At 34.1% G+C, this 26,232-nt stretch overlaps 1 protein-coding gene across 1 annotated transcript; it reads left to right on the top strand.

The window, feature by feature from the left end:
* The first annotated feature begins 2,368 nt into the window (after positions 1-2,368).
* On the top strand, positions 2,369-18,642 carry LOC128990571 (uncharacterized). The gene is made up of 2 exons (XM_054413003.1): positions 2,369-2,463; positions 14,069-18,642. Exons 1-2 carry the CDS (start codon positions 2,391-2,393, stop codon positions 18,253-18,255), a joined length of 4,260 nt encoding a protein of 1,419 aa, XP_054268978.1. The 5' UTR covers positions 2,369-2,390; the 3' UTR covers positions 18,256-18,642.
* The last annotated feature ends 7,590 nt before the right edge of the window (positions 18,643-26,232 follow it).

Here is a 26,232-nt window from a genome sequence, read left to right as displayed (position 1 = left end):
TAATCATTCAACTTTCGCCCGTTCCTAGAATATTCTGGGTCAGCTGTCAGTTGTACTTGTAACGGATTAACTTCGTCGGCAGAAATATCCTACTCTTTGACGCATTGAGGACTCATCACACTATGAATGGCATTACGGTACATTACTACTAAATCATATACAATGTTTTGAATGTTAAGGCTAGTACTCACTAGGACACCCGGTCGCTTATCAACCGGCGATCTGGTTGACGAGCGACCAAATTGCACAAATATCGCCGTGTGTGTACGTGTCTGTCAATTTGGTTGACGGTGATTTGTAGGTTGCCAGGCAACTTTTTGGTTTTCGGACATGTATCGAGAACCTGGGGGTTTCCGATCAACCATTTTATCGCCGGGCAATCAGATTTCTCAAAAAACTAGAGTGTGTACGCTTCAGCGACCAAGTTGATCAACTAAAGACGGCTAGCGCATGCGCAGTACAACGAAAATGAACTGACGAAACAAAAACCTGCTAAAATCTCAATCTGACGTCCTTTTTTCTATGTGAGGTTTCACGGGTGTCACTGGTTGCTTAGTATGACGTAAACTGTCATCTGACATATATAAATAGTTCTTAAAATCCTGAGGATTTTAAAGTCGAAAAGCTCGTAGGAGTGCCGATGTGGCTGGCTGTAACTATTTCTCCGTTAAAGCCACCCTTTAACCCAAAAGCTTCTAAACAGTTTCTTTCTTCTTCTCTACTTCCCGCAGTTTTAAATATAATCAAAACTTCGGCAGCTATTTCCTCTTGGTCGGGGGCATGGTGTTGTCATTTAGGTTCACACTTTGATAGGCTTAAGCGTGAACCAGAACAAAACAAATTGTCTATCCCCACCAAATTTTGATGGATTTCCAGCTTGGTTGAAAGTGCTAGGTATCCTAGTCTGTACCACCCAGCAATAAAACGTTCAATCATCAACTTAGTCGCTCGTCAACCAGGTCGCTGGTTGATAGGCGACAGGGTGTCCTAGTGAGTACTAGCCTTTAAGATTGAACTGTTGGCATTTAGATTACGATCCACGAATGAAAGAACTGGTTTCATTCCGGGAGTTCACACTCGCCTTCCCGGTTGGATTAGATATAAAAGATGAATAAATATTACTTGAATAAATTAACAAGTATTAAGTATGCGGTGATAGTATAAGGATTCTCACATATTTTATTACATGTAGATAGTGTGTGTTGGGGTCTGAAATAAAGTAATGATACTGTAAAACACGATTTTTATTGTCTTCTAGCATTATAGTGCTGTCTGCAAACAAACCGATTATACCTAGTTGTTCTTTTATACAGAATGAATTTATTATTAGTTTCAAGACAATCCATTGCACATCTAGGTTACCTCTCATTTAGTGGGAATGGTTGACAAAATAGTATTAGTTAAATTTTGTTACAGTTAATTTTTTACCCAAGTTATTTTTAAATGAACACAATACGTTAAGATAGGATAGCCTACCTATGTATTTATTACGAAGTATTTCTTGATCATGTAGAATGTGGTATGAACCCAAATGAAAGTTTACTTATTGAACATCAGTTTATCTATTCGTAGATAAAATGCAAGCCTGCTATTTATTTCTCTATTCACGTTTCTACCTAGATATCTAGTAAAATGCTTATCAATTTATGATTAACTTTACTAACCTTTATGATTACCTAAGGTACGATAAAAGTTATGTTGATCATTTTCGTGTTCCAATTTTGGATTTCTTATGATTTTGGATTAACTTGAGACGTAGAATCGAATGATGTCATCAGAATTATTCACGTCTACGATATATTATTCATGTAAAAGAAATAACTCAGCACGAGTATATACCACTAGAAAAAGTGGCAGCATACTTATTTTGTATCTACGAAATGTCAAAGAATAATTTTCGTGTCAAAAATATTAGATATACTGTACTTACTTATTTATGTACGTACGATTTTTGACTGTATTCGGGGAGAAACTACTTTTCAATGACAGTTTTAGTGTCAATACCATCACCGTTGAGTGTATTCGTAGAGATACGGGTAAATTGTGTATCTTATACAAGTTTCTGATAAAATAATATTATTCTTCTATAAAAATTAATCAACATTTAGCAATCAAAACCAGGATGTGTAATTTTAATGATAGCTAAAATCGTGTTACTTAAAAGCTACAAAATAGTAAACTATTCTACTTGATACAGGTAATTTGCACTATTCTTGAATTTCCTACAAGGAAGTTCATTCCGGCTTGTCCACAGACATGTCTGGCGTCTAGGGTCAAAGTCCACCCCCTCCCCTACCCATGTACAACCCCTTGGTCAGCAGTCAGCAGTCCAGTGGTCCACTGGTCAGTCCCTCAGTGTCACCAGTGCCCATCGCAAGTCCAGGGTAGCCATGTCTCTCCTGCTACTGCTGTGCGCCCTGCTCATCCCCAGCACATGCTACGCTCGCCCTAACTGGCACAAAGGTTGGTTACATTTTATTATTCTAAATTGTTATAACTGCTTTCAGGTATGGGGAATTCTGTTGTGATTAAGGTTGCATAAATTACGTTTTGTATGAGATTTTTTAGAGTGAACATTTTGGAAATCGCTTATTAACAAAATGTTTATTTTGACTTAATTAAAGTTGAAGCACAAGTTACAAATGCAATGGATTATCACTGAATACACGAAGAATAAATAAGTTTAACATGTTATCCATTACTTTGCAACTAACTATTTTTAATCTGTTAGTTTTAAAGACCAATCATGAGGTAGGGTAGAAAATCTATTTAAAATATTATTTTCATTGTCTTAAGATGAAAAAATATTTAACTAGCTCTCCCACAATACGCAGGGCCGGATTTCCCAATAGGCCCGGTAGGCCCGGGCCTATGGGCGCAAGGTCCCAGAGGGCGCACGGCCGAGAGTAATTTTTTTTATACCTAGGCTATCTAAAAATAAAAAAATAAATAGTCACAGTTGATAAAAAAAACTCCAAAGCGTTGTGATTCTGAAGTTCATAAGAAGAAATAATTGTTAGGAAATCTAAACTATTTTTCAGAATTACGCATCAATTTCGTTACAAAATTGATAACGAACATTGGTTATACGGGAGTAGCTGTAGGGATGTTGACGTTGACGAGCGCCCAAGGGGTACGCATCGTATTGCCAATGTCACTGCACTGCCACTGCCACTATGCTGGTTTGGGCTCGGCACTACTGATCAGAGTGATTAGGGGCGCATGCGTGCTAGACATTGTTACTACCCTCACCTCACAAAACAAAAGTTATTAACTAATCTTTTGATTAGTTTACAACAATCTGCAGGATCAAGTTAATAAGTTGTGTTGAATATTAAAACAACGATGAATTTACCTTTAAAATTAACCAAAAAATATTAATCTCAGTTTGCATTAGATTTTAGAAAAATTCAATACCCTCCAAAGCACCAATAATGCTGTCATTTTCTCCTCAGACCTAAGGCCCCTATTACACGAGGTAGCCTGGCGACGTCGCCAGCGACCAAACTGGCTACTCAGCTTGTCATGGGGCATTGATTCTTATGGATGTTATTACACGAGGGTAGCCAGCGACGCAGCCACACTTTGGCGACCGACTGGCTACCGAGCCCCGTCGCCACTGTGGTAGCCACTGGCTACCCATATTGGCGACGCTGCGTTGTAGCATATGGAGCTTATTACACTAGGTCGCCAGGATCACGTCGCCACTCAGTCAGTTCACGGGGTACTTGCACTGATATCATCAAGTTATATCATCCTTTATGAGACCTAACAACTCGAAGAAACTGGATTGTGACATACGAAAATAATTGAAAAATTTTGTATTGTCCGCACAGAGCTCATCAAAAAGGGTGTAATATAACCCTTTTGATTCTCTTGCACTAAGCATTGGATGAACGTACATTTTTCTCTTCCTTTGCCTCCTTTTCTTCAGAAGTAACAGAAGGAGAAGATACTTATAATCACTCATTATTCACTGTAAACACCGCTCATAACAAGTACAAGTGCAAGACAAGCACTCACAACAACGGCGCCACGGCGGTAAAATTCTGGCTACTCAACTGGCTACTCAACTGGTTATAGGTTTGGTGGCCAGTGCGTCGCCAGCTACTGCCGCTGGTGACGTCGCCAGGCTACCTCGTGTAATAGGGGCCTAAGGATCGACGATTGGCCGGAATATTGCTCTGTTTTGCTTTGGAAATATAACCTAGATGCAGTACGACCATGGATTAAATATAACTCAAGTCGACTTCTTATGACATTGTTAATTCAAAATTTTTTTCATATCTAGTTTATGTTGGTGACACTGGACGTTAGTTTTGACGTAATTTGGTTCCATTATTTTAGGGTTAGTTCTATGATGTGTGTTTCAATTTCTTGTAATATAACCAGGAGACGACCTATTGTTGATGATTAGATCGTTTTATTTTGGATAAACTAGGTTTAAACATAGATCAAACATACTAGGTACTATTAAATAACAAGAATTGTTTTCAGCTAATCCAAAATGATGACAAATCTACTAAAGGAGTATGTTTAATCTATGGTATCACGTACTGTATGGAGTTCATGTTTTTTGGCCTGGAATTGGAATCAATGGCCATGTTTTTTTTTTCAGGAATGCTCGGTGGGTTGAGTTGTTTTGTTTTAGTCCCACGGCCACAAACGTGAGCATTTATTAAAAGCATAAAATTGCTAAAAGTGTTTAAGACGGCATTTTGTTAAGGCTATAAACAAGTCAATTCAAAAAAAAAACTTGCAATGATTCCAACGAGGAGTGGTATTTAAGCAAATAACTTAAGTCAATGGGCATGATATAGTTTTTAATAAAGGTTTGAAGGAAAGTAACTGTGACCAGACTAGGGGGCGGAAAATTATTTGGGCCTAGGGGCGCAAAAATGCTAAATCCGGCCCTGACAATACGGGTTTAGAACTTTATTCATTTAATAAATAAACGATAATGGTACCTAATTAATTTAACCAAGGACTTCAAAAACTTACTTTTAATATTTTATAATTTTAAAACTGTCTTAAAGTAACTATTAGTATAGGGCCTAAATATTGTCAACGATTCCAGGATTCTGTTTAAGTTAAATATTTAGAAAACTTGACTGAGTTAAAAAATATTGTATTTACACAACATGAAACGGTATAAATATTACCAGACAGTTACCAGAAAGTATTTTGTATTTACATAACTAAAAACAATTTACACAACTAAAAACAACTAAAAACAGACTTTTATAAACCATGTGAAATCATTTGGTTTTCAATATCTCCCTTTTAATATATCCTTGTTAATTAATATCTACGCATGTAAGAGTTCAGTTTTGTTTGTTATTTTCATGTTCGGTCTTGTAAGAAAACCACAACATTTGATTGATTTATTCTTATCATTTTAAAAGCTGTTACCGACAGTTGATAGGATTTGATAATAAAATAACCCAAATAAACAATTTTTAGGTATTTCTGTTCATATTAATTAATACGTTAGATAAAAAACTGCAGTTACACTTACAATCATGATAGATCAACAAGTGAAAGGAATAATGTTTCACATATTTTTATATATTTATTACCATTGTTTCCGTCACCTAATCGGTTTTTACACTTATTTTGGACAAATCAATCTTACCCTATTGTTTGAGGGGGGAGTTCATGAAAAAATTAGAAATCTTACTAGCCAAAAATATTTAAACTTTTTCTGAAAATTAGTTGTAACCATAGTAACAAAAAAATGTGTTGGATTTTTTCACCCCCTGTCGGGGAGGAGGGGTGATTTTTCAAGTTTTACAAGGGTTTACTAGATCATGTACGGATTAAAACCCATGAAAGATTAATTAAAACTGTTTGTTTTTAAGTGTTTCTTGAGGTATGCTCTATGGTCTGTAGGATGAGTTTTGTTTGAATAAAATTAATGGCACTATAAAATGTTTAATGTAAACTATAAAAACTATAAAAAAACTAAATGTAACTAGGTTTTTTGTAGAAAATTAACAAAACAATATTATTAAATATGTTCTATTGATTTTTCTTTCAAATCCATCCTACAGATCATAGAATTGAACAAGCTGAACAAAATAAAAACAAAAAATCACCTCTCTATATCTTCTAGAAGTGGAGCTGGGTTATATCTAGGGTAAAAAATACAACTTTCGGGAATCCAAAGCTGTGGCCTTTGTTTGAAAGCAGCTGTGGCCCTCGCTATTCCGAACAGACCATATACTAATAAATGCAGTTTTTCCAAATAAACTAACTTGGTTATAGGTGAATGACTATTAAAATGACTACCTATTTATAAAATAACTAGGTACTGTAGGTTTTAGTAATAGTCAAAGGTTTTAGTCAAATTGTATTACTAAAATACTCAAAACAAAACAATCAACGGTTGAAAAATTGACATACATTATTAACTTAAAAAATTTGTCCATGTGAATAAAAATAGTACGGTCTTATAGTTAATGTTTTTTTAGATATGGAGTTTAAGGGAGAATAAAAATATATCAAAATAACATTTTCAAGTAAAAATTCAGTTTTTTAGTGAAATCCCTCCTTAAGTAGTTTACGTTTTTCATTCTTATTTAGCAAATTCCAGTGCATGATAATGAGTCATATAAAGTCATGTGTGTTGATGTGTAAGTCGGCAACAATAAAAAATTTCACCCAGTTACAAAAAGAACGTTTATACTGGTATTTGTTTTTAGAAACAGTTCAGTAAACTTCAAAGATTCAGATTCCAGCGTTTGGCGTTTTATTTAGAACCAAATAATTCAATGTTTGCCAAATTGTGATATTTTTTGTTAAAGTCGAAATATGTGTAATCAATTATCATGTTGTCTAAAGGGTAAAACTGTACCAAATATTATTACCAATTAGTTCAAGTCAAAATTTAAAATTTGGTCTACAGTATTTCAGAATTTTTAACTGACCTAAATGTTCTATATTTTGTTAAAAATATATTTTAGGGACATTCCGTATGAATAATACCATTATTGTAACGATATGCTGTTTTACACCTACCTAAAAATCTACCTACCTAAAAAAACCGAATGCTGTTTAGTTATGATAAGGCAAAATGATTATTTATGTACAGACCCTACTAATGACAGGAAAGTTCTTGAGTGCAATGACATTATCTGGCAATGATTTTGTTTTGTAAGTAAATTGTTAAAAACACTTAACTTTGCTATTTTATCAAAATGACAGAAGTCTTCTAAGCATTTCAGAGGGATTATGTGCCTTTATGATTAGTTACAATATACAAATAAATAATGAAGAAAATTACATGCATTTGTCAAATTCTATTAGTTGTATTATTGACTTAACTGAACTAATACAGTATCTAAGATTATAAAAATTAGATTGAAATTACTGTGATGGTTGAGAATTTTTCATGCCATTATGTTCTTGCTAAAAAACACAATATAAAACAAGATCAAAGAATAAATTGAGAACAATTCTTAGCTTGTCAAAGTTTAACATTTAACCTATTTTCATTTTATAATTAGTTTTACCTACAACCGTTTTTTAAGTAGCCGTTTTATCAGTACAGGTCTTAGAATTGAAAACCATCTCATGACAACATTGTTTACTTTCATAACAGCATAGTTTTATTCATAACAACACGGGTAACAGACCAATGAGGTTTAAGGATTGACAAGGAGAAGTAAAATTGTAATGATTCCAAAAATTTAATTGTTGAGTGGTGCAATTTAGTGTTTGGTACAAGGTTTCGTTGCATCACTGTCAGTGGCGATGAGGGGTTATAAACGAAAACACAACCTCTCTTAGAAGTTATGAATAGTGATTTTTAGTAATTAAAACACTAGTGTAGCAACTCACGTAAATAGTGTTAACGACACGAGTAGAAAATTTAAGGTACGAGCCTTTTATTACTACATTTTCTTATATTTGGTATAACATATAATTGAATTTTAAATTTTATTTGTTTGATTAACTGTTCTTATTTTTTATTAATTATTACTTGAGGGCCTTTGTTTAATTTGGCCAAGGCTCAAATGATTCACGTTGACCCCCCCCCCTCTTTTATGGTTCCCCATATAATAAAGAGTATACAGTAGCAAATATTAGCCATGGAAAATATATGTTTTGTTTTGTATACTCCAGTTAGTTTTTTATGAATTTGATTTTTATCTATAAGAAAGAAAGTTATGCAATCGTTATTATCAATTATCAATTATTTAAGATGGGGACGCCACTATGTGCGTATTTTAACCCAAATATGAGTGTAGGATGAGTAATGTATGAGTGGCGCGATCTTGTAGTCTTGTTGGTGACTAAGGCCGACATGTTCCTTAGACACAGTTGTTAATTAATAGCCCATACAGCTAATGGCAACTAAGGGACTTACAGTTTAGAGTGGAATCCGAACCGCATTTTTTCCTTGGTATTTAATGAATTGATAGTACTGCAGATAGTCAAGTACTCACTCGTGCGGACGTTAATCCACACCACGGAGCATCGCATCCACAGTGTATGCCTATAAATATGAATGAATGAATGAAAAAGTGCTTTATTAACAAAAAAATAAACTGCATAAATACATATGAACTTATAACTAAACATAATCTTCTGCATAACAACAACAAAATTACTAAAAACAGCACATTACAGCAATGGTCATAAGACCGTCTGCCGGGTTGACAACATTTTATTTTATACAACTAAAAATGTGAAATATTTGTAATAAGCTGTAATATGTACATATGCCTATAAATATCCACAATTCGTGACCTCCTAGTAGCTGGATTACAGGACGACGCCACCGTCGTTCATATTGAATAAGAAAAAGTAATATTTTTGTACCTCAAGCAATTAAATTAATACCTCATAGGTTGTGTCTATAATATGGAAAGATAACAATTGTTTACAAAGATAATTTTGTGAGATTTTCTGTCAAACATTACAACATTTACAGCAACATGATTATGTTTATTTTAGTAGGTAACTGTAATATATTTTCTTATACATTTTTACTTTCTCCCCTTATTTATAGTACATTGAGAAAGTTCTTTTGTATATAGCAATTTTTGAGTCTGTGTGAAAACATCAGTTTCCAAGATATGTATAAACAGGATGTCCAAAAAGTTTGATTGTTTGAATATTTTTGGAAATATTTAAAATAGAGCTACTAAACATTACACTAAGTTACTTGACGTAAACATCTACGGTATTTTATCACATATTCTATTCAATGATCTCCTCCAGGGGGATGCCCACGAGGAGTCAGAAAAAATTCTTAAATAGCTTTAAATAGCAGCATAGTTTGGTTTAAAATTAAACGTCTTAGTTATTTATTAGAACACATTGCTGCAAACCCAAACCCCAAACTCAAACGGGCAACCGAGTCAAACTAAAAATGACAGCTGTTCAAAGATTAATTGAATTTGCAATATTATTACATACCTACTCACGGTGAGTAAAAAATGGCACAACCCCCAATGCAGTTATAGTTCAAACGATTTTTAAACTTTTCAAACCCATAGTTGCCCACTCCGCTTACGCAGTATAATGGGAGCAAGTGTATGTGTTAACAACCGTCAATTGTTAACTTGAATAAGTTGGAAATTTTGTTGTTTAAACTAGTAAAATAAAGTTAAGTAATAAAGGAAGGTGGCAAACTTAGCATTGAAATTTTCCATGCATTTTATTATTCAGGTTGAATGTCAAAATTAATTTTCAAAAATCATGAAAAAATTTTACTTTTTAATGGATATGTTAAAATATACAGTGTGATTGAAAAGAACGGTGTAATATAGTTTTTACCTTTTTGGATGAAGTTGTGAGACATCAATAATAGCCATAAATGTGTACTCTCTTAAGCTATTATTACTTTTTTTGGCAGGGGGGGGGCGACCCACGAGGAGTCAGACAAAATTCTTAAATAGCAGCAGGTCGAGTTTGGTATCAAATTGAAAGTCGTAGTTATAGTAGAACACATTACTCGGTTGTCCGTTCAAGTTTCGGTTTGCAGCAATGTGTTTTACTAACTAACTAAGTCGTTTAATTTGATACCAAACTATTTAAGAATTTTGACTGTCTTCTCGTGCGCCCCTTAAGAGAAAAAAGGGATGTTAGCTTAAAAGAATAGACATTTTTTGTTATTATTGACATACCAAGTCTCATTACTATAACCATAATAGTAGAAAAATAATAGAAAAATATCTTCTATAATATTTAAGTATACTAAACCATTCTAAGACTTTTCAGCCACACTTTATAATTTATACTAATATCCCCACAATATCTGGGAAAAACTATGCATTGTTTTTGCGAATTTCCCTATAGGGAAGTAGCTATTACCATAGGGGCGGTAAGACATAGGAGCGGGATCGATTTACTTTTTAATTTTGATGTCTCCAGAGGCCAAAAACCATTTGTTCAAAATTGTATGTGTGTGTCCGTGAACACGATAACTTGAATAATTTTTGTCTGATTTTGATGAAATTTGGTTAAAAGGTGTAAGGAGGAATAAAATTAAATTAGTTCACGAACCAGCATGATTGGACCATGGGAACGGGGTTTTACAAGGGGTTTTATGGGGTAAAAATTGTTTTTCTTTATTTTTGACCCTCAAAACACAAAATTTCTCAATTTCTCTCTAGACCTCTTTAAAGACCTTATAAATAAAATAATTTAGTATATCAAAGTGTTTTTGTACGGTTATTGGTAAGGGATAAAATTGAAAAAAAAATTATTAAAAATTTCCATGTTATTCTTATGGAGAATATTGTAAAATGTTGTAGTTTGCTTGTTTATGGGCATATTTTGATCAGGCTTGGCAAATTTATTTATTTAATACTAAGCAATTAATACTTAACTAAAAAACACTATTAGTTTCCTTGTAGCAGTAAACCTAGGTACTCGTTAATCTTCATGTTATTTAAATAGATTTAATTGAAAATCAATTCAGATTCAGACAAATGGAAATTTGCTTGGTCGGCTGGTTCGCTGCGGCGGGGGTATTTGTTTATATTTTCATAAATTCAGGTTTAGTAATTGGAAATAAAAGCCTTGAGTATAAATGAAATTCACTGTTGTTATACAAAACCTTTGAATATTTACTCAAGTTTTTTCTACATTTATAATGAATGATTTATAAAAATGAGTGTTCCTGTTGCTGTTTTGATTAGGGAATATTTTTATACAACATCAACTACCTTCTGGACAAAGTTTCTAGTTCACCTCGTTTCTAAGAATCAGTTGCGTCTAACAAGAGTTTTTCACTTAATTATCTGGTGAGTGAATCAGATTAAAAATATGTTTGCTGAAGTTGAAATAGTTGACTACACAGTTTATTTAAATATAGAACTTTTAATGATTATCAGGAGGAGTATAAGATCAATTCATTTTTTGGAATTTATTCAACTACCTTTTTTATTGCACCCCGGAACTTAATAACTCATGATTGTCTCTTAGCGTACTAAATAACCAATTCTTAGTAGGAACAAAATGACCAAATATATTTATCTTTGTATTTTTTTGAACAGAGATTTATCAACAATACTTTCGTACATCCTTGTTGAGCCCCAAGATCATTGATGGAGTATTAAATAAAACTCTTGGTACAGTTTTAGTTTATTAACATTGTACAAGACTCAGAATATTATTGGATATCGCTTCATTCTATAGGTACCAGAAGTTACTAGCTTGATCTTCAGATTTGTTCTATATATGTATTAATAAAGTTCAAAGTAGGAATTTGAACATTGATGGGTAGGGTGACCATCGCGGGACTGTTAACATCATCATGAAAGCATGAATGTTATAACTCAATGACTCATTTATTCAACCAAAGTAACAAATACAGATTTGTATTAGTCATGTCAAACAATATATATCTTATAATTTTTGTAAATGTTATTCTTGATTTTCTCTTTTATTTTGACCCAGGGAAACACTACGTAAAATATATCCCACCGTTTTTGAACATCCTGTATAATCTTTTAAGACAGTTTCACTTTGCAATTGCGAGAAACTATTAAACTAATAATTATGGTTAGTTTTATAATCATTCAGGAGTGCGTTGCTGCTACAATTTAGTACAAATGAATTGATTCTTTTTAGCTTTTTAAAGCTCTAACTCAACTGAGTACAAGGTTACATAAACCATAAAACACAATGTAAAAGCTGTTAATTTCTAACAACAACTTAATCTAGTCCAAAGCTCGCAATTTTTGATTTGATATTTGATCAGCTTTTAACAGAGTAATGAAAAAACAATCAGTTCCTTGCGGTAGAGCTTACAAATTGTCATTACAACTAATAAATTTTAATTTTAGTTCATTAACAATCCATGGTTCTAAAACATTGGTCATCTACCAGGGATCTAGAGATATCAATAACCTAAAGTAAAACATGATTTTTTCAAACAGATTTCATGGATGCTCATCCTTTGTTAGAAAAACTTCTATAAAATATTAATTTAATTTTTTTTTATAAAACAAACTTAAAAAAACATGGTTATGCATTCCCATACTTCAGAACTTCATTTATTAAATATGCAGACAATATTTTAAGAGCAAAAAAACAATGTAATTACAAACTCTGTATCCTTCATATAAGGTTTTATTATCACTTCTCATGTTACATAATTATTTAATGATATTTGAGATACTGCTATATTTAAAAGTACTGGGTACTGCATTTACATATTTTACCATGATGGAGTTGTTGCATTTATTAGAGCTAAAGGCAGTATTATTTAGATATACAGGGTGTTCAAAAAAGGCGGGGACATAATTTACGTAGTGATTCCTTGGGTAAAAATAAAAAGAAAATCAAGAATAACATATTTTCCAAAATCACATTGTTAACCAGATAACCGCAATTTTGTATTTTTACATAAACATTTGTATATTTGAAATTTGTCAACCGATCTTTATAAAACTTGGGATGTTAAGATAAACCTATGTAAGGAAAAAAATTCATCTTTATTGAACTTAAAATTTCAAAATGGCGGTCATTTTAATTTTTTAAACTTCAATTACTGTTACTAAAAAATGGCTGATTTTATGAAACACATGTCAAGAACGCTTTTATTTAGCATTTTAAATTCCCTATCAAACGGTACCAAGTTCAAAAAGATTGAATAAGAAATAGCTGAAACAATACGATTTTTTGTTGTAAAATGGGGTAAAATAAGGCTAAGCTACACAGGTTGGTAACATACATACCAAGTTTCATAAAGATCGGTTAAAAAATTTCAAAGATAGAAATGTTTATGTAAAAAAATACAAAATGGCAGGTATCAGGTTAACAAAGCGATTTTTGAAAAATGTTATTCTTCATTTTGATCAAAGGAATCACTACGTAAATTATGTCCCCACCTTTTTTTGAACACCCTGTATATTTTTCTAAAATGTATATTTACAATAAATCTTTTGAGGAAAGTTCAGAGAATATTTCAGAAGATACAACTCAGAATGTCCGACTAGTTTTAATGTCACAAATGTCACTAAGCTTTCCATGTATTGAAAACAATGAATTTGGGTTTTCGATTATGGGCTATTTTTTGGCCCAGTAGAATACTATGTCAAATCAAGTAATTTACACTTGACATTTTTTTTATTGTCATAAGTTACTTGCAACGCATGCCATTCGAAGTACTGTAGAATTCAATGTAAACAAGTTTATTTAAATACTGGTGCTCAGCTTACAACTAAAATAAATAATTTCATCCCAATTGATTTATATTTTGGAAAAGCTTTTCTCTTGACCACTGGTTTAACCAAAGCATGGAAAACCCTAGAAAAACAAATATGGAAGTGTTATTAATGGTAAATTTGTTGGTATACCATTGATGAATGTTTGTTTACTTCAAATTTTATGTGTTCCTACAAAATCAGTATATAATTTGGGACAGTCACTGTTGGACAAAGCAGTTACCGTTATTTCATCAAGTGAATTTTTTTATATACAAATTGAATTAGATTTGTATTTTTTTATCAAGTGTTCAAGCCATTCAGCAACTGGGCAGAGAGGTGTTATGAATAAAAAAACTGTATAAAAATCCCCGAAAGTGTTACAAGCCAGTTTTCTCTTATAGGTGTTGTAGTTGCAAAAGACTTCAATCTCCACCACCTCGGCCATCAAGACTACAGCGATGCTCAACTGGCAGCTGCCCAAGCCATCCGAGATGCAGGAGAAGATGCTCAGCTTCACCTGGCTATGTTGAAGAAGAAGTACATGGATATCGTTCGTCAACATTTCTACAATGCGTTTGCTCCTCTCCCCTTTGTCAAGGAACGCTTGGACCATTTTGGACCAAACTATCACGGAGATGTTCCTGTGAAGCATGTTCCTGTTCACCCATTATACATTCACCAATCTCCTGCTGGTCCATGTTCTGGAAACATCTTGAACTGTCTTCATCTCTTTCCGTCCAGACTGGCAAAAATTGTTCCTGTGCCCTCAGTTGGACAGCCTTGTTATGGTGCCAACTGTAATCAAGCTTTCAACCCTCACTACAAGCCAATGGTTATCGCCAAACCATCTCATACAAGCCACTCCAAGAATAAGTATCCACCAAAGCAACATCATCACCACATCATCTGTGATAGGAAACGGCCAGACAAGAATTGCCATCATCGAAGCACTTTTTGGCCAACTTATGCAACCGTGAAGCTCATTAGTAAACTTAGTCCACACGATTCAACCCCTCTTGAAGATCTTGTGAATACACATCCAACTCAACCAGGGAAATTCTCAAATAAACCTGATAAAAAAGAAGGTTTTGGATCTCAGAAGGAAAAAGTGTCAAAACTTGAAAATGAGATTTTGGAAATTCCTGACAATTTGATTCCTAATATAGGGACGGAACCTTCTATCAAGTCCAACACACAGATATCCTATGTGGCAAAGACTGAAATTTCCACTGAGGTTCCTACCCAACCTCCTTTGAAAACTGTCGAATTTAAACCTGAAGCTAGAGAAGGTACGAGTACTGAAAATATACCAACTCAGAAGACACACCCAAGCTTAGTGAATTCTACTCCTAAATTCTATCATCATGAATCATCCCCAGAAGGCAACCAGAACCATCATGAAGCAACTGAATCACCTAAAATTGTTGATAAAAGCATTGAAGATGGTCAGAAGATAACCACGTCCACCACTCTCTCTGATATTACAACTTCAGCTAGTAGTGAACTAGTTCTCAAGATTGTGGATGAAGTTGATCCAAGTGTAAAAGAGAAAATTCCTGTTGAAAGTTTGGTGCCTACAAATGAAATAATGCTAGAGTCAACCTCCTCAAGCAGCCTTTTGGAACATGAAAGCAGAGCAACAGAGCTAAATAGGTTTGGCAATGAAATAGAAGAGAACAAGACACAAGGTACTACAAAGTCAGGAGACAGTATAGAGTTGGATTCTTTGACATTTGACAATACCCCTGCATGGAAAAGTGAGATTACTGAAATGACCACAGTAGAACCTCGTGAACTTCCTGTGCCAACAACAGACCAACAAACTTCAGTGTCAGAGGAGTATTTTCCAGAAAGTAAAACTGCAATAAACTACCTCCTCACAACTGAACAGGATGCCAATAGAGAGTTTTTTACAACAACAATGAGCAATTCTGAGCAAATTACAAGAATGGAAAATAATGATGTATCTGAAACAACCCCAGTAGCTTTAGTTCAACCAAGAGAAAAAGTCACATTTGAAAGCAACCAAGAAGAGAAAGAATTCACAACACAGACCATTTTTAGAACCGTTCAAGATTCAACAACATACAATTCAGATAATCTAGGACGAGAAGATACAGACAATGGAGTTAGCACTACAGATTATCGTAAGAATGATGAAGAAATTACTACTCAAGATTCAATGTTTAGTACTGATAATTTGGCAGAAACTCGTGATTTGTTTGGCGAGTCTACTACAGAAGAAAATGCATTTGAACCAGTAGAAACATTTTATACAACAACATATAGATCAATAACATTGGAAGAGAATCAAGAGGCTAGAGAAGAATTGTTTACCGACTCATACCCTACTTTCGAACCAATTAGTACTGAAGCAAGTAAACAAGCTTCTGAGGATATAATTCTGTATTCAACAAATTTACCTGACAAGGATGAAGTTGGTCCAACAACAGAACTTGTTTCAGAACCTGCTGAAACCATTCTTGGCAGGCAAGAGGACTTGGAATTTACTACAACTGAATTACCAAATACTAAAACTGAAAACCATCAAGAAGGAAAAGAAGATATATTTACAGAATCCTATGAAACCGATGACAATACAACTGAAGGCAAAGAGTCCAAGTCAAGCTTGGATGAAGACAATGTTTTGTTTACATCTACGATGGAATCCACGGAAGATCTAACAGAGAAATCTGAGATGACTAAGTATCTACTTCAAGCCAGAGAAGATGACATTGACCACACTTTCTACAATTTAGAACAAACTACTTCAAACCATGCACCATCAGAAGACTTTTCATCTTTAACTGAGGCTTCGACACAAGTTTTTAACGGTATTGTTGAGAGTAAAACCGAAACCATGAGAGATCTGACTACTCCGCAAGGAAGTTTCAGCCAATTGCCAGCATTGACTGAAAGTGAACAAGTATTCCTCACGACAAACAATGACGGTGAATTATTTGTGCAGTCTAAAGAAAATAACACTCCATTAATTTCAACAACTAATGTTTTTTCTAAAGGTACCGGTCATGAAGACATTTCTACTGTTACAACACCTAGTGAACTGCCACAGTTAAGAGAGGGTGACGAAAACATAGTATTACAGGAAACAACTGAATCAGTAGTAACTACTTCGGAAATATCAACAAGTAGAGTGACAACAGTTTCTGTAGAAGAAAAACTGGCCACAGAGACTAAAACGTTAACTAGCACTTCCAGACCTGAAGAAAAATCAAACGAACCAATACCAACCATTCCAAAGGAACTGTTTGGGAAAACTGATACCCCAGGTCTACTTTTCAGTGAAGACTGGACAGAAGAGCAAACAGAAGAAACCTCTATGCCTGACTTAAATACTTTATTGGAAAGAGAAACAACGGAATACCCTCAATCTAAATTCAATGAAGATTATAATTTTACAGAAACCATCCCTTTTCCAGCATCAACAGAAGCAAGTAACACAGATGCTCCTCAGAGTAAAGAAGAGACAACACAGGATGTAGGAGAACTGTCGACTAGTTATCAAAACTATTTGACTGAAGATTATAGGAGAGAAGGTTATGAGAATGTTGAAGAAAGTACACAAGAATACTTGCCAAGTGAGAATCCTTCATTTTCCTCCTACCAAAGTGGAGTGCTTAAGTTCACTACAGAGATAGAAACTTCAAATGAGGAGGGATTGCAAACAGAATTTGTTGAGGCGACAACAATTCCTGAATCAATTTTGGAGGTAGAAGACAGTGTAAACCGAAGAAGACGGTCAGTTACAAACACAGATGAAAATGTTAGGGAATACCCAACAACAGAATGTGTCTTGTGTTTATTAGGATTACCACATGGTCACAGGTGGAAAAGAACTGCCGTAGAAAACAAAAAAACCGATAATAAGCCAAACAAGTTACATGAGAAATCAAACTGTTCCTTCAGCATCAGCCTAAATCTAGAAGATACTGTAAATCCAATCGACTATGCTTCAACAATTTTAGAACTTTTGCCTGTGATAAGGGAGGGTTACAGAAATAACGCTTTTAGCGAAGAAGACAAACAAGTGATCAGATCTCTATTTGGGGACATGAAGGCCTTAGTGGATGAGGAAACGTTTGACAAAATTACCGAAACCGGTGAACTTCTCATGGGGGACGGGGCATCGAGGCTAGATGAAGATATTGAAGACTTTAATTACGATTCGTCTGAACCTTTAACGGATGAAGTTTCAGAAAAGGAGAGACTAAAAAGATCAAAGAAAAATCTGCAGATTATGAATGAACTACTCAAAAGGGTTCCAAATAATATGGGAAGCCACTCTAATGTTCCTATGAAGAAATCAAGATCAGCTCGGTCGACACAGATGTCTCAAGCAGATGCAAGTGCAATCTTGGCTTTACTTTCTGAAACGGGAGAACTGCAGATTCAAGATGATGAGGATGAGTATGAATACTACGACGAGGAAGAAGAGGACGAGTATGGGGATGAAGAGTTTTATGTTGACCCATTTGAGGATGACTACGATGACACACCATCGTTTTTTGACCTAATAAAGTTGGCTAAAAGGCACAAAGAACGCAAAGCAAGAGCTGAGAAATCATGAGCTTTTTTGTAAACTAACACAACTACTATGGACTGTGATTTTAATATTGACTTAGACTAAACAAAATGTATATAATGCTTTTTTATTTATTAGTGCCCGGCTGTAAATATTTGTTGTACTGTATTTTGTAAATATAGCTCATGTAAATATTTTAACCCTTGTCTTAAGTGAACGTGACATTATTACAGTTGTTCAACATGAAAAACTATTAGTTGTATAGTTAATTGTGTGTTATTTAAGATTTTTTCAAACATATTACTGTAGCGATGCAGGAATGTAAATATATGATTATTTAAAATGTTTAACGTCAAGAACATTTCAATATTGTTTTTAAATTCTTTCAAAGAACTTTTTAAATCTATCTCTTGTATGGATTATATTTGTTAAATATTCTCTTAGTTATTGTTACAATGTTTCCCTTAAGAGTTGTAAAATTTTATCAATTTCTTTATTTACATTAGTTCTTACCTATCAGGTTATACGATGATGATATTTAATAATTACTTTTCAAACATAGGGTTTTGTGAGAATATTTTTTTATTACAAATTTTATTTTTATAAAGAACTGTAGTTATATTTCTTTTTTAAACTGAACCTATTCTTTTAAAATCCCATGGACGTTTTATCACTTATAGTTTTAAAACTACATATAACTGAATATATAATTGCCTCATAAAACTTGTAAATTTGGGTAGAATTCTTAGACTGCATTTTTATATGTCAACAGTCAACTTATGTTTTAGTTTAGTTGTATACGGTAATCTAGTTTAAATGCATTAATTTTTTATTCTGTAATAGGTGAATGTAATTAAAGTAAAGTAATATTGATTAAAGCAAAACTTAAATTGAAATTTTCAGCTTACTTAAAAATGTTTAATGCAATTTTTTAACCAGAGGGAACTTAAAAAATAAAATTTTTGTAATGAGGTAATGATGTGACAATGTTATGTAATGCATTTTTACATGCTTAATGAATTAATAAACAACTGTTTATAAATATTTTATGTTTTGTTCACCCTGCTCCTCACCAACATAAGTGTTATTGACCTAAATTTCATGTAAGAAAATAGCCCACAAAATGAACACCTAGACTAGACTTATGACAGCTGTGGATTTTAAAGTTTATTCTTTTGTTTGAAATATTGAATTGTGTTTTTAACAAGTTAACCTAGTTTGAAAGGTATTATTAGCTATTTTAAATTAGATACAATATATATTATTACTGATTAAGCTCTTTAGAGTATCTAAGAGTTTGATAATTCCAGTTCATCAAGCTTAGATTTTAAAAAGTAACATTATAAATACAATTTTTTGGAGCTAGACTCTTGCATTCATATCAAGAAGAATGTTTTGTCACTCAGGACATATCCATGTCATTTTCATTTTGATTGTTATATCCTCTAGAAGTGGTTTCTTTCTTTGAAATATTGTGTAAACAAGTAGTGTTATCTAAGGCTTTTGATTATCCTTAACCAATTAGTGGACATAGGATACAGCAGGTTATTCCTTTATATGATTATGGGTGTTTGAGTTAATTTACACTCAATCACTAAACTATTATTGCTTATGATTTAAGCACTGGCAATTCATTACAACTTGATATAACAACGAAATAGCTATAATGACAAACTATAACTGTACCATTATTTATTTAACTTTATGACTGCCATGAATATTTAGATTGTTTAGCTATAGGTTTTAAACCATTTTCTTAAAGAAAACCAACAGTTTTCCAAACAAAGAATAATTTTTACAACAGACATCAAGTATAGAATGGATTGAATGGAACCTTAAAAAAGACATAGTATATGGTGGACAGCAAACATAGAGCAAGAAATGTCTATAAAATAAAGTCTCCATTGAACTTCAGTCACATTCAAATCTGTTACTAATGTCTTGTCCTTTTTGTCCACTATTATTCTATTAAGGTCTGTCAACTTATTCATTCCACAATAATCTCATCATATTAGCTAAAACCTATATGAGGGAAAATTGACGTTTCTTGTAAGGGTAAGGACATGTTGAAGAGGTGTATGTGGAGGTGTAGCTGGATGTGTAGCTGGAGGTATAGGTGTATAGGGTGGAGCTAGGTATCGCATGTTAAGGAGATTTACCGCTCCTTTTCCCCCACCACTCCAGTCCACTTTCAGTCTGTCTCCAACTGTGTGGCGCAATAGCAAGTTCTAATTGGATATTGTTTAGTTTTTCTGTAAATAATGCTTTCTGTCAGTAATGGATGATAGTGATGATATGTCGTTAGCTAGTAAGTGGTGGTTTACGAGTACCTTAAGTAATCAAGAGTTAAGTGCTCACCTCAATAATCAAGTACGGCAGAAACTGGGTGATTTGAATATTATCACTTGTTTCATGAACTTAAATCGTTTCCAGAAAAATGTCATCAGTACTTGAGAATGACTCCTAAAACGTTTTCATAAATCGGTCCAGAAGAACAGCTGAACGGACCAATTAAAATAAGCAGCGAGCTAAGTGGCGAGGTAAAATCAAAATAGTTTGTTCTCGAAAAGCATCCGGCTGGATCTCCTTGTAAGCGGCGACCTACACCTCCACCTCAACCTGCTCACTATGCGCGCACCTGTAACAGATAATTTGTTTGTTTTACTTCGCGTTTACGGCAAACTACACAACACTTCCTTCACATGTCCTTACCCTAAGGATGAATCTGTGAATGTTCTGTGATTAGGTTTCTGTAGGAAGGGGGTCATCAATCCTCAATGATTACTGTGGTCAGTGGACAGATGTGTATGCAGAAGGTGTTTGCACATAGAAAATGTGAAAAGCAATTTAGGAAATTCACGGGGGGCTTTTGACATAATGGAGCCGGCAGTGGGTGTTTTTATCTAGTAAATGATTGAAGTTGAGGATACTACTTGTTGATCAACATGTTTGTCTTCCATAGTTTACTAACACCCTCTCCTTAATAGCCTTGCCTTGATCTTTCTAAAAAAAATAGGTTGGCAGCCTCTTTTCACCTACACCTTCCCGTCCACTTCCCTGCATGGAGATGGAACGTATCCAGAAAAGCAGAGGGTAAGCCAGTAGAATACTATGATGGACTGTACTGATACAAAGTAATGGCAGGTACTAGGATCCAAACAATGCTGCTTTGGGCCCGAAGTCCATGGCTCTACCATCTCCACCAACTCATCAAACCATTTATGATAGCTCCATATTATGAGAGCCACCATATGACACCATACATTAAAGCCATGTATGATACAGTAGAACTCCAATTATCCGAACTCCAATTAACCGAATCTCCAATTATCCGAATCGCTTATTTCAACAATTTTAAAAACGTAAAGCTACAGTAATAAGTTTTGCAAAATATCAAATAATTGTTATTAAACACATTTAGCCAATTTTGGACTTTGATGGAACACTATTGACTTAATAACATGTATAGGACACTTGTTCTATAAGCATTGTAAACTGTAAAAATGTTCTGATTTAAATTATTATTAATTAAAAGTTCACTTGGTACCGAAAATGAGGATTTTTCTTTAAAATTCCCGGAATTCCGGTAAAACTCCGATTATCCGAATTTTTGATTATCCAAATGGGGTCTGGTCCCTATTGATTCGGATAATCGGAGTTCTACTGTAGCTGGTTCTCCGTGATAGCCTTATAGAGATGTTACCTATTAGCAGTACTCGATAGAAAAAAATTAAGTGCCAGAACTGTAACCTATTTATTGTAATTAATACCTATTTATGCCAATATTTTTATCTTTCCAAAAGAGAGGTACCGGATGATTAGAATAGTAGTGGACAAAGTAAGGAACCCAACGTTGGGCTAAGATTTGAACTAGCTGGTTTGGTTGTAACAAGAGCTTGATGGAGACTTTAATTGATAGACAATCATTGTGGGACATGTAACGTAATGCAGAAACAGCTTTGTTTCCACCCATAAAGGGAGCGGCAAAAAATTATCTATTTTCTACAGCGCACGGTTCAGAACCAGGTTGTCTGAAAGTGGTGGGGTTAGTCTGTTATCGAGTCGCAATAAATAGTAATGATTCAGTCATTGCAACTCAGCGGCAGTTCTGTGCATTCTTTTAATTAGGGTGATGTGGAGAGATTCCGTTGTGTAGCACAATCATGCGGTGGGTTACTAACTTTAGAACAACAGCTTATGCATTCAAAAAGAAGCTGACAGACCGTCCAAAGTCAGATCTGACGCCAGACAACTAACATTTTAAAGAGTTTGAACTGCTGTGGAAAACAGTCCTCTTAGGCCCGCCTGAAAACAAGCGTCTTGCTTTAAACATGTCTGGCCGCTCTATTACACAAATTTAGAAGTTCGATCTTAATTTTCATCCCAACAGATTAATTTGTACTAATCCAACTAATTTTATTGATTATCCATTCAGATAATGGCAACGGAACCTCTGCATGTCGATCTAATTGAAAGAATGCATGGAATGCCAGCTGCAATGAGCTGAGTCATTACTTTTTTTAAATGACTCGATAACAAACGCACGTTGCTTGCTCAGTTGACAAAACTGCTCTATAACTACAGCAGCTTTCCAATGAGCTACTCCCACTACTCTCAGATGACCTGAGATCGTTTTTTTGCTGCATCCTTTATTAGTATTTTAGTGTTTATCATATTTTTATTTTTTTACTACTACAAAAAATTACTTAAATTCTTGCATAATCTGTTACATTTTAATAATAAAGCAATTTAGACACAAATGTCTATTTCAGGTCTCTCAAAAAACGACAACCCACTTGAAACTGAAGTTGAAGCGGCGTATCAGAAGAATCTCGACTCTCTTGAAAATTTCAATTCCAATGAACAAGACAAAAGGCAGCGATCTGTGAGACAAATCCATCCATTCCATTTTGGAGATCATCCTCAGGTTCCATTTGGCAGACAAAACTTTGGGCCACCTTTGGGTCCCCAGTTCCAACAACAAGGTCTTCATCCCATCGGACAACTAGCTGGCACTCTGCAAAGCATAATTGGCTCGCATCTTGATGCTACGGTTCAGCACAACAAAGAAGTTCACTTCGGGTCTTTGAATGGTTTTCACCAACCTCCAGGTTTTCGCCCGCCCTTTCCTCCACGGTTCTGTCCATACCCACCTTGTTCGACTCATACTCATTTCCACCAAACAAGCCACACCATAGACATTGGACGTCCACAGATTATTCCTATGGGAACACACACTCATCAGTATGAATGCCCTTACGGTGGAACAAACTGCCGAGAAGAACCGATTGAAAACAACCCTGCACCTGAAAACCCTCGGCCAATGCCATTCCCAGACCTCTCACAAGAAGGATTTTCTGAAGAGCCTTTACCAGATTCCTCAACTCCAAAGACTACAACGCAAATAATCTTTACAAATGGAAACTCAGATGTTGCAATTGAATTCGAAGACAAGGAGCCGAAGAATAATGATGATAATCTTGGAATTGACATTCGTTTGGGAAATGGTGATAATTCTGAAGATGTTCTTCCATCTAAAAATTAAATATATTTTTTTCTTCTCTGAATTGGTGTAGGGTATGGTAGATGTAGGTCATAAGAAAGAATCCTTTTCACTGAGATGACTCTGAAATTTGAATTGAATTAATTTTGAATGTTTAGTATTGCTTGTATCAATTTTAAATGTTCTGAAATAATATCAAATTGTGTAATGTTAGAAACTTTTCTAGAAATGTTGTGACTCATTGATTGTTAGAAGTTTTTATTTTATAAAATGTAATACCATAATTCATGTTTTACTACTGATGTTTTGATATCTTAGATTTAGTGGGATTTTATATTAATAAATTGATTTTAAAATAAACCATAAATTTAATAAAATTCCTCACTCAAATAAAAATGTAATTTTTTATATTTTGAGGGGTACAAAATTAAATAATTAATTTTGAATGTGTGCAATTTCAGTTCAATAACAAGAAGTAAAAGTGATTAATCAAACCTTTGAAACACTATAATACAGGTGTCAAGTAAAATACTGTGGGTTACAGTTGTCAAATCCTCTATCTCTTGATTTTTAAATTTGTGTGGTAATATGAGGTAAGTTAATGCTAAGATTTGCTGTGATTCAAATACAAGGTCATTATGTATCTGAATGGTGATAGAGCCTTTTGAAGAATTAAAGGCAATATCAATAGTCAATCTTGATTCAGAATCCACCCATATTTGCATACACTGTGTGAAATTTGCTGCATGTTTCGCTACATGTTTCTGATACAATCATAGCCAATGTAGTGATATCTTCGGTTTTGAGATTAAGACGTTTTGGAAAGTTGCACAGGACAGTGATCCATTTTCCCTGCAATGTGTGTGTGTCACAACTTGGCAATTTATTGTCAACATCTATTATTTTAAACTTTAATCTTATTCATATTGAGAGTCAAAATTGATATTCAACTGTCATTTTGGACCTCTGTGTTTCTCAAATTTCAGTCTACTTGGAAGTCTATCAGTGTTGTATCAGGTTCAACCATAAAGAAGAAATTAAATTGTATGGAGTTAAAGAGTTTCACAGCAACCCACATAAAATCAAAATGTATTTTCCCCAGTATATATTCACAATTGAAATCTAACGATGAAAGCAAACTGTTTTGCTAGACAAAACTTTGTGTGCATTACGATTATTGAGCTACGACAGATTTTAGTATTTTAAATTTAAACACAGTTTTCTTTCTTATACATTGGTTTGTTAATGTTAACCATGCCAAACTCAAAACATATCATTACCTATAGGATCGGTAACATCCATCGACTATTACAGTTTAGAAATCTAGGAGAGGAAATGGAATTTCCATGCTAGTATGAACAGTTTTGCTCATGTGGTCTTTAAATAGTTAACTGGCTACAGCTTTTTCCCATTTGAATTGAAGGTCTACTTCAGTATCCAAAGTTAACGCTAGAATTGTAACAGTATATAATTTAATGTTTGTTCACTAGAATACTAACGCGTAACTTGTAAAATATATTTTCCAGAATACCGTCAAGATCCTGTAGAAGAGCGAGTGAATCTTCATCACACCTTCAAGGAACTTGCACATTCTGCATCTAAAGCTGTCAAGGACATCCCCAGATACCTGTACCAGCAAGCCAACACAGTGGCGAAAGCTTCTGTGGAGAAGATCGGCAAACCTCTTGCTACAGTGGTGTTAGGACCAGCCATTTTGATGAAGGAAACCCTCGACGCACTTACAGGGAACAGAAAGCTTCATGTGGAAGACGAAGTTCCGTCCTGGAGTCCTCCTTTAGAAAACAGCTATGATGAAACTCAACCTGAATTTCCCTTAGAACCTTCGCAAGAACCGTCTTACGGACAAAACTGGGAAATAAACAATGAATCGGATAATACACATTTGGAAAACTCGTCGCCTTCCCAAAATGATTCTGATTTGGACAGTAAGAGTACAGAAACACCACCAGTTCTCTCCACTGATGATTCTAACCCTTCCGAATCAGATTTAGTTTTCCCGAGCCTAAACGATAATAAATCAAAAAGGAGTGAGACAGATATAGATATTAGGTTTGGAAACACATCTTATGATTAATTTTTGGTAGTAGGACTAGTAAAGAAATAATTTATTGTAATTTATTTTGGAAATTAATTTTTCCTGTATTTATTAATCAATTATTTATTTTATATGAACATTGATTGTTAATTTGGATTCTGAAAGTTCATTTGAATGATTTTGATCTCATTTTAAAACTAGACAACTTTGTTTGATTTAGAATTATTAAATGTGTGTAACTAAATAAAGAGTTTATAATTTTGTACACCCGAGAAATACAATAAACTGATATTCAAGTTTGAGAACGATCAATCTGACAAAATCAATGTTGTTCAGGGAAGATCTCTCTATACACAAAGGAGCGTTTCTATTATTTTTTTACAACATTTATGGTTTCAAATCCCTTTATATTTATCATTTTGTATAATTTTTCACCCAATTTGACTCTGTCGCCACCGCAAAT

Source organism: Macrosteles quadrilineatus, unplaced genomic scaffold, assembly GCF_028750875.1.
Source record: "Macrosteles quadrilineatus isolate MER2022 unplaced genomic scaffold, UCM_ALF_1.0 Scaffold_3__2_contigs__length_128488019, whole genome shotgun sequence".
In the NCBI taxonomy this organism is placed as follows: domain Eukaryota; kingdom Metazoa; phylum Arthropoda; class Insecta; order Hemiptera; family Cicadellidae; genus Macrosteles; species Macrosteles quadrilineatus.
This window is presented reverse-complemented; position numbering and strand designations above follow the sequence as displayed.